Genomic DNA, 10,807 nt, shown 5'->3' on the forward strand with positions numbered 1-10,807 from the left:
TATTTATTGCTTTTAATGAAATAATATTTTTTTAGGGAGCGTATAGTAGCTGCTAATCTTGGAATCAATTACGAACAGGCTCGAGGAATAAATTAAAGAGATCAACTATACCACCATATATATATATTTCGGTAAGCACTTTTTAACTTTTCAACTTATGAAAACAAAAGTTCCTCGTACAAAGTTTTCTCGAGAAATATTTTTACGCAAAGAGAAGGGATACGTAATTTTAAAGTTTCAAAGAATGAAAATGCCCGAGTATTTTACGTTCCTTTCCAAAAAAAAAAACTTTTGATAAATCTTCTTTATCATTGCAAGAATTGAATCGTTCATATATTCCATCGTATACATATTTAATACACGTGATTTACAAAATAAAAAAAAAAATATCCTTTATTCACATATTGATACGAAAATTTAATACGACCAATAATTTGAATCGCGAAGGATTTTAATAATAAAGTTTGCTCTAAACGTGTCTCGGAAGCTTTTAACACGGCGCTTTTAAAATCCTGGGACAGCCCCTCGAACCGCAGTGACAACACCGATAACGATATGCAAAGCTGCCGATGTGAAACTAGACCACGATCGTGGAAGCGTTACTCTGCCGTGTAATAATTTCCTCAAGGGTTTGCCGGTTGAATGTAACTGCGGGGATTGGGGAATCCGCCGACGAGTTTCCGTTGTGGTAATCCGTGGTGGCTGACGATGTAGCCGGGAAGATGGCGGGACAAACATGATGAAAACTCGTCGTGGAGAACAGTCCAATGAACCGTACTTTCGTTTTTATTCAAGTTACACAAGTCGAGTTTTGATTTTGATTTATAATCGCAGATTTATAATCATCTGGTTTCGATTCGAAAGTTATTATTGATCGATATAATAATTTTTTTCTATTATTTTAGATGCATGAAATGCAATTTATAAATTTTGGAAATAATTGTTCCAGACATAACTCATAACTCTTCATGGACTCCATCAAGTATTTTGCTGCACAACATGGAAAAACATTGAATCTATAGTGAGGCTGAATCTTTCGAGTTAGAATTATGATACACGATGATTGAACAATTTACAGTTAGATTTAGGTAGATAGAAATTTTAATTGTCATTCAAATAGTCGTCATTGAAATAGTCGTAAAATATTTGAATCCTCGATTACACACGTTCTAAAATTTTTCATTTCTTCTTTCGACATTCATCGTTTTATTTCTAAATATGTATTTTCAAGGCATTTTGCTTCCCATCTACCCTGCGCTTCCACCCCATCGATTGCATTTATTCCTTTACGTTTCGAAATAAGGAATAAGGCGCAAATGAGAATCATCAAAATTAAATTGAATTAGCAAAAAAAAACTAACGTGTGACGCGTGTTTTTACTTATAATTAATTTCGTGAGAAAAGAAAATGAATCGTACACAACGATTCAATATTTTTTTAAACCATTGACGATTTATTAGAGTAAGAGGACTACATACGTACGAACGAGAATATTATTATTAATTTGATCAAATGATATATAAGGATACGCGTTCTTCTTTTCTTTCTATTTACTTTTATTCGCGAAAAAGATTTGTCAAAAACGTGGCTATTTGCTATATATTTGCTGGGATTGTCATTCGAGAACGGAATTTGCCGCTCAACATCCGATTTTTTAATCGAAAGGGCAAAAATGTAAAGCAAGATTTCGAAATAATAAAATACTCGAGTATTTTTACGTGTCGACAAAGTTTCAGAAACTCAATCGCTACACGAAACTTGTAATTTTATTACAAGTTTAAAAAGATAGTTACGAGACAATCGGATATCTATTTTCTTCGATTTTCCATTGAATTTCGATAATCAATTTCGAAGAAGAAGCAAATATGATGGATTTATAAATCGGTATAAATTTTCACACACAATTGAAGCTCATTTTAATATAATATATATCCTTAATCTCATTTAAAATATAAAATTAATTTTACGACTTATTTATAAGTTATTTATAAGTTATCTCTCTCTCATATTATCTATAATATTAACTTATATGCACAAATATGACTAGATACGTTGTTTTACGAACTATTTGTATTTTCTTCTCTCTAATTTCTTAATAATCTTAAATTTTTTAATTTTACTAATATTTAATCTATAAATTTGCATCTATTAATCCATAAATTGTAAGTTTAATAATAGGTTGTAAATATTTATATTTAACGTATGTATATTTAAACATTTATATTTAACATTTTTATTTAACATTTATAACATTTAACATAAGCGTCCACAAATAATTATTTTAGTAGGTTAGCGATGCAACGTTGATATAAACGTTAGTTTATAAGTAATAGTTTATAATTTGCGTTTCTTAATAATATTTTATAATCAATGTAAACAAGATCTGCAACGTGGGGTGTGTTTTTAGACTTTAGATTGAGAATAAGCGTAATTTAACATTTATCATTAAGTAATTGTATCACCTATCTTTCTACTTTTAAACATGTATTCCATCTTGTATGCTATACACCACTATCTAACATACGACCCAATATTAACAACCGAAGAAAAAAAATTGAGCCTCAATAAAACAGCCGGCCGAAAACGTTTCATTTTTTAATTACACCACTTTCCCCGCACACACATCTTTTATCTTACATCCCCAACAAGAGAGTGAATAAACACAACCAAATTCAGATCCCTATCCCTAGACCACACCATCCTTTATACGATTCGTTAAATCTTCCTACTCTATCGCCACCCTTAAAAACAAGGGTGAAAGAGAAGAAAAGGAAAATCCATTTGAAAACCGAATCAAACCCAAATAAATAAAAAAAAAAAAAGAAAGAAAGAAAAGGCGAAACAAGGGAAAAACCGAATCGCAACCAGAACGATCATTACGAAAGCTTCGATCGCAACAGGTGTGCGGCGAATCTTTGTAGATAAAGAGTAAACCGACAGAGCGACAAGAGTAAACACAGTTTTAAAATGCAGCAATGGAATTAATTCACGGAATTAATATAAATATGATCGAATGTAAATTCAAAAACAGTTTCTCAAACAGTGTTATATTTTTGCTGATGAAGGAACAGGTATACACGATTCTTTATCATTATTAACAATTTCAAAGTAATTTCTGTTTGAAAAAATAATGTAACGTTCGATAATTCTGGATAATACTCTTGACTCTTGTCGTGATACACATATTTTTATTTATAAATCTTTGAATATAAATATTTAAATACACGATTTGTTCAACATCCTGTGAGAAACACACAGGTATCTGGTGCTAGATTAAACGAGATTAAACGTTGTTACGGGATCTGTTCGTAAGAATGGAGCATATTTCATTTCTTATCGGCTCGTGGATACCTGATAAATCGAACTGGCTTCGTGCGAGCGCATAATACGAGGGAACGAGAGGGAATGGGAAAAATTTAAGCGAATGGGTTCCGACTGCTCGTGAACGACACGCGATAACGCTTTGAATTGAATACACGAGGTTGGTTAATATCGCATTTATATGTTTGGACCTCCATGCAATTTTTCTGTTATGTTTGCACCGATGGAATTTAGGAATCCATCGTTGAATTTTGATAAGATTTTTTTTTTGGGAAGATATTAGAGCATAATGATGAGGATTTGAAGTTCTTTTTTTTTTACAAAGTATAGATTCGAATTAAATTTAGAATTCTGAAATTGATGTCAATTTGAATTTTTGAACTCGTACGAAATATAATAAATAAATTGATTATTTTGTCTTGATAGATTCGAATAAAATTTTGATTTATAAAATCGTTTTTTTGTTTTCTTTGTTTGTGTGTGTTAATGATGAGCATAGTGAAGAATCTTTGAAATGGATTCGAAATATACTGTAACGAATTGATATAAATTTATGTATAATTTATTAGATTTCTTATGATTTCACAAAATTTCTTTGTGATTTTGTTTCTTTTTGAAGATAAGGACTTGAAATAACGAGGAAAGTATGCATTATTCTTAAAAAGACTAAAGAAAAGGAAAACTATTTTAGAAAATGTGGAAAATATGTTATAAATATACCATATACGAAACTCAATATCGATATATTGAAGTTCTGACATAAACGATGTTCCTTTTGGCCTTTGCATTCCTATTTTCACCTTACATTGCGAGCAATACAATTTTCTTTGGCGTTTTCCTTAGAAAAGAATTTTTTCCTACACGAACAATTTATATTATAACGAGCATTTTATTCCCTTTTTCCTTTTCCAAATCGTTTCATTATTTTTCCTATGCATATTGGAATCTTTTTTCTAAATATATCGCATAATTTAATACAATATTTAGGAATATATTGTTAAATAAATCTTTTTCAATGAAGTAAAAAGCAAATAAATTATATAATTAAATTAAATTTTTATGAATATTTTACATATCTTCATATTAAGTTCATTGAGAGGAAAATCGAATAAATTTCCTATAGTTATATCATCAAGACTTTCTTTTTCTTTTTACAAAGTTTAGTTTCTACAGTATTATTTACGCTGAAGTAATTTCTTGTCTATAAAAACATGTTTACGAACTGTGTTTTTTACATAAGGTTATTCATCTGATATAAAAATAGGTTACACTGATATTTGAATATTATATTTAATTAAAATGATTTCATTTCAAAATTCAATGTTAACTTTACTTTCTATGGAATATTTATCATATATAAAATGAGTATCTTTCTGAAAAATTATTCGAAATAAAAGACTAAGTCGTAAAATAAAAATTTCCAGATTGATAATAGCTAATCCCAATCACAACCTCTCGTATCAAATTATTTACTTAATTTATTTAAATGAAACAACTCAAATAAAAATTCGTTTGAAAATTGAAATAAAATATACATCGCGAGCAATTAATTATTTCCAACTATTATTTTATTTTAAACGAAAGTCTGTCCAATTTTGAATAATAATACACCGATCTCTCTATTGACGACAGGCAGGTCGTTTTAGTTTGTTCCCTGGTATCGCTCGTGATTACAAAAGCAACCGCTCGACCCATGGCATTTATTTCCTTCCAGTATACATACACACATTCATACATACATTCAAGCTGAGAACCGAGTAGCGCACGCTTTTACGAGCGTCTCCAGACAGCTTGGTATTGTTCCTTTCCTAGCCTCTTTCGAGCTTTTCTTCATCCCCTGTGCTCGCTTCTCGCTTCGGTGAGATCAAGCAGATTCCTCTCAGGGTTTACAACAACTTGGCGAATGCTGATTCGCTTGATCTCTTGCGAAAAGTGCAACTCGAGAACAACGAGTCAACGTTTATTTGTGTGTAGCCTGAAAGGGTTATATTCCTATCGCGAAAATTTTTTAGGTTAGTTTTATTATATTTGTTTAATCTTTATTCGTTTGGTCTTCTCTTGTTGTTGGATTTTGATGGAAACAATTATTGTTTTCTTTGTTTCATTTCTATTCTTTTTCTTTTTTTTTTTATAATGTTCCATTGCTGTTTTATTGCAACCTAACCTCAATTAACCTTTGCCGTCTTTTCTGTTCTTTCTTCTTCTTACCTATCTCGATTATTACTTTCTTCAATGTTTTCAAATATCTGCATTTTTCATGTATATTCGATTTTATTGATGTACAATATTGTAATATTAAAGTTTTGCATAATTATTATTATTGATATTATTCGTTATGTGTTTCTATAAGTGTTGTATGTAGTTAATTGAGAGAAATAGAGATTACAATAATATCAAACGAAATAAATTAATAAATAAACAGATATTAAAATAATTTATGATATTAGTCGAATAATCATTCGAACAAGAATTTATTTCGTTAATTCTGTTATCACAATAAAACATGGTGTTTAATCAAATTTAATATTATGATAGAAGTTTATTACGAATAATCCTCTTTTATTCGATTTATATATATATATATATAAAAGAATCGTTCGAAAACAGAAACAACTTTCCAAATAATTCAATAGAATTTTAAGGTCACTGGATTCCTCAATTCCTTCTAATTAAAAATTAAATTACGAACTTTATATTTGATTCGCATTGATTAATACTATCTTCTATTCCTTCGAGAAAAATTATTCATTAAAATTCAATCCGTTACTAATTAATTATACATATAATTAATATGATCTTTCTAATAAATTTTAAGAATAAATATCCACAATAAAAATATATTCTTAAGAAAATATTCTGAAAGTATTCTTTCTTAAAACGTTAAAAAAATGCTATTGTAATGGGTGCTTTGATTGAATCACGCGTATTTTCTTTTTTCTTTTCTTTCCTTTCTTTATTAAACAATAGTCACAAGTACGCTTTGCTCGAAATTGTTTCAAGCAGAATTAAAAAATGCGATGAGGAAGTGCATTTTACGAATAAAAGGAAAGTGGATGATCAATTGGAAATGTTTTTCTGCAGAAAATGTACAGAGTTTCTAAAGAATTGATTCACGTTTGTGCGAAGGAAGTGCAAGGAAGAACAGGAAGTTGGTTGATTGGCGTTTAAAGTTTCCGTGAAATAGTTGCTCTGTAAATATTTAATAGCAAACATGTAATAATGTAACTCAATCATAACTGGACATGATTTAAGAAATCTTCAAAAAATAAGAAATTTTCATTTAATCGTTGGAATAAAAAGATTAAGAGGAATAAAAAAATTTCTACCTGGATTTTTATAAAATAATAAATAAAGAAAATATAAACTTATTTTACCAAGAAAACAAAAATCCAATTCTTTCTTTTCTTTGTTTTGTTTCAAACAAAGAAAATAATATTGAAAAGAATCATAAATAAATGATTCCTAGCAAGAACATCATTTACACAAATGATGTTATTATATTATTGATAAAAAATATTCGAATCAAAAAAAAGCCATGTACAAACCATATATTAATAAAAAATTATCTCTTTAACAATCTACTTTATTACTTACTACATATTACAATAATAAAATCTAAAGCATCGAGTATAAACACTTCGATGAAAAAATCTTCCACCATTTCTCTTCCTTCTGTGATTCTCGTAAAAAAATTTTATTGCATCGAAAATACGTGTTTTCACACAACTCGTTATTACATCATCTCTCTTGTGGAGTGGCTCCTTTGGTTAATGATTCTGTTTATCGCGATGAGATAAGACCAACGTTAACAATCCTCGAAACAGTATAGGGATTAGTGCTGGGGTTACATTTTCATGCGCCACGCGCATACGACTTTCCATTTGGAATTCAATGAACCGCTCAACCGATCCAAAGCGTGGCTCGTTCTACCCGCGACTTTATTACCAACCCCTTTTCAGGAAATTCAGCCTGCAACCCGGATGAATAAATTGCGATAGATTTGTTGCGTTGTGAGCGAGGGAAGAAATGTGGAATAAGCGAGGAACGATGTACGGATTCGACCGCCCTCGAGAGTAAATGAGATACGTGAATTCGAAAGAAAAATGTGGAAACAAAGCTATAGAACTGAAGCTTGAGAAATTTTGTGGAAATTTTAGAGAGGAGAAAAATCTATATAGTTATCGAGGGTATTGGATAAGAAATTTGAGGTGTATTTTAATTGATTTTGATTTAAAAAAAATTTTGAATCGTTTTGACTTTTTTCTCGATTTTTAAAAATTCATGCCTATAAGATATATTCGTAGAAATTAGAATATTAATTCTCGATGATATTCGTATCCTTTATCTTTGTATAAAATTTATTTTATCAATCGATATGGAACCCATTTATGTTTTCGCGATTTAAAATTTTATATAAAATTAAAGCTCGATTAAAATATGCAGAGAAAATGGGCAAAGAGAAAAAAATAGAATGATAAATATTGATATAAATATTTTCCTTTATATATGTATGTATTTATCGATTCAATCATCGTGGAAATTTAAATGAATAAATAGTTGATCGTCATTATCAGAGTAAATTCGTGGCCTTTAATGTCTGTGATAAAATTTATCGCTAGATAATATCTTTTAACCTAAATCTATTTTACATATAAATAATTGTAATTAAAATGATGTGCAATTATTAAAAATATTATTTATATTATTGCCAATTACATTACTTCAAAAGCAAAATAAAATTTTTATGAAATTTTGAATGAATTTATGAAACGCAAAGAAATGGAGTTTAAATAGAGATTTATTTATTCTTCATCATAAATTTCATAATGCACACTATACTTTGAATATTTTGTGCCTTTCTGCATATACAGATATATATATTCTGTAGATTTTTGTGCATTTAAATTTCCCATAAATATATATATATAAACAATTTAATAATACCTCCCTCTCAATAGAATACAATATTAATTTTGTCAAAAACATTTTTAACTTTCTCAATATAAAAAATGAATTCGTTATTTTGCTTTGGTTATTCGAGTATTAATTAATCACTGTCATTATTTCTACGATATTAATATTAATGAACAGGGGGAGGGAGAGGGGGAGGGCACAAAGTCGAAAATGTATAACTGCTCTAAATCGTTCTTTGTACGGGTACGCGTTTGAAAATCTGTGTTTATGAGATGCAAATTAGCGATTCCCTCTCCCCCCTCCTCCCTAACGACGAGGGTGACCTAAAAAACGTAACGAGTGGTAAGCCGGCTTTAAAAGTGAACCATCTTTCTTCCGACACTCGTTCCTTGAAAATTACGAAAACTTCTATCGTTGGGAAAAGAAACAATTTTTCTTTTCGAAAAAGAAAATCACCAGTGTATTCTTAACTCTATTTTATACTGTATAATAGATTCACTTTGATTTAAAATCATGATAATAATATTGTTGTAATTTTTTATTATTATTAGAACAAGTGTAGAATGTTTATAATATTATTAATAATTTGGAAGAAGATAGTGATAAGAATATCAATATAAATCGATGATAATAAACTTGAATTGTTATATTTGAGGCTTTTTTTTTATTGATATTAAGTCTATTACGTTTGCCTGACCATTACACACAATATATTTTACCTAACTTTTCAATATATTTTTAATAATAATATTTTAATAACAATATATGTTTTGATATTATTATTTTATTTTACTATATTATTATTGTTTGAATTATTATGTGGATATATTATGCGATATGTGATGGTGAATGTGCACAATGTGAGATTGAGAAACACGATGTGTGCTTGAGAATACGAGCGCAAAATGCGTGGCCATCCAAGTTTTTCAGTGGACGAGCATGAATATTTTACAGATATGTCTGAAGCGTTTTCTTGAATTTTATGAGGGAGACTGTGATATAGAAAGTGAAAGAGAAGAATGAAAGAGCAAATATGAATGATGCTTACACTATTTAGTCTTCCATTCTGAGAAAAATTTGAAAAAATGAAAATGAGAGTTAATTAAACCGTACTATTAATATATTTTAATTTATATGAAATACCAGAGACGAGACAAAAATTTATGCTATTAGCATATCGAAAGTGATTCATAAAATTACATGGAAATTTTTTTGAATAGGTACTAAAAATATACATATTATGCCATTCAAATTAATATAATGTAGATATATGATGATAAAAAAATTACACGACAAGATTAATTATTTAATTTGATGATATTATTTTTATTCAACCTCAATATTTTTTCAAAAAATATATCTCTCTATATATTTTATATTTTTCTATATATTAATCTATAACAAAAACGAATAAACAAATTCAACTATCATCTTCTTTAAAGCTTCTTTCTCTTTCTTCAATATCAATACTTTTCCATCTCGAAATTGATGCTACAATGTCTCCATATATTCACCACTAATAAATTTAAAAATAATTTCAATATAAAACAGAAAATAAATAAAATCAGAAACAACAAAACAATCATTCACAATTAGGCAAAGATAAACTCGACAAAGATATCATTACGACTCCACGATGGTTAGTAAGCAACATTATTATTTCCAGAGACGAGACAAGTACAGTATTCTCCCAAAAACAGAGGCCTTTCAGCTGGGCCAGCCTCTCATAGTTGTATGAAACTCGGTCGAGACGTAACACCGTGTTACATAACAAATCCATGTAACCCAGATTACTTTTCTTGCCGCTCGAATAGCCTGGGGTGATTTCTACAAGAGGGCGGCTCTTACTTTCAACGATATTAGGCTTTCTCGTGGTCGTGTCTTATTCGAAAGAAAAGAAACACGTGGAAGATAGAATAAAAAAAAGCAGAAAGAAGAAAGAAAAAGAGCGAACCGTTTCTCCTTTCATGATTATTTATGCATTTATGAAAAATTTAAATACATAAAAATGCACAAATGCAAAATAATACGAAATACAAATTCAAATTACAATGATATTTGAAGAATAAGACAAATATATATTTAAATAATCCATTTATTCGTGTTTTATTTTGCATAAATAACCGCATTCCATTTATTGCAAAAATAAAAATGTAAAGCTTGAATAATATAAATTAATAATTGAATTAACATTATATTTAAACCTTGAAATTTCACCCATCTTTGCACACTGCGCCCTCTCGTGAGGATAATAAGAAAAACGCAGAGATCGCGCCCTCTCTTTTGTCTTTTATCTCTTTTTCTCTCCGTTTCTCTCTTTTTTCTTTTGGTTCGCGCGTTTGGCGTCGACAAACATGTAGCAGATTGTTGAAAAAAACGAGAAAGAAAGAGCAATGGAAATACTTTTTGATTGGTGGTGATTCGACGTCTATGTTGATGCATCTCGAATCAAAAGACTTTTCAAGTTTCTCTGTTTCTCTCTCTCTCTCTCTCTCTGCCTCTTCTTTTTTATCTCTTTTCTCTCTATTTTTCTCCCTTTTCTTTTCTTTTTTTTTTTTTTTTTTTTTTTTTT

At 29.2% G+C, this 10,807-nt stretch overlaps 2 protein-coding genes across 14 annotated transcripts in view; one reads left to right on the forward strand and one right to left on the reverse strand.

Moving 5' to 3' along the window:
* The window catches only part of LOC102673861, a 1,464-nt gene extending 1,344 nt beyond the window's left edge, over window positions 1-120 (forward strand). Inside the window, exon 3 of the mRNA XM_006617258.2 lies at window positions 36-120. Coding sequence (XP_006617321.1) covers window positions 36-96 — 61 coding nt within the window. The 3' untranslated portion in view covers window positions 97-120. The remainder of the gene's footprint in view (window positions 1-35) is intronic.
* The window catches only part of LOC102674491 (neurexin-1), a 425,676-nt gene that overhangs the window by 304,327 nt on the left and 110,542 nt on the right, over window positions 1-10,807 (reverse strand). The gene's annotated exons all lie outside the window — the stretch shown is intronic.

The sequence above is a fragment of the Apis dorsata genome, unplaced genomic scaffold, assembly GCF_000469605.1.
Source record: "Apis dorsata unplaced genomic scaffold, Apis dorsata 1.3 scaffold_295, whole genome shotgun sequence".
NCBI lineage: Eukaryota > Metazoa > Arthropoda > Insecta > Hymenoptera > Apidae > Apis > Apis dorsata.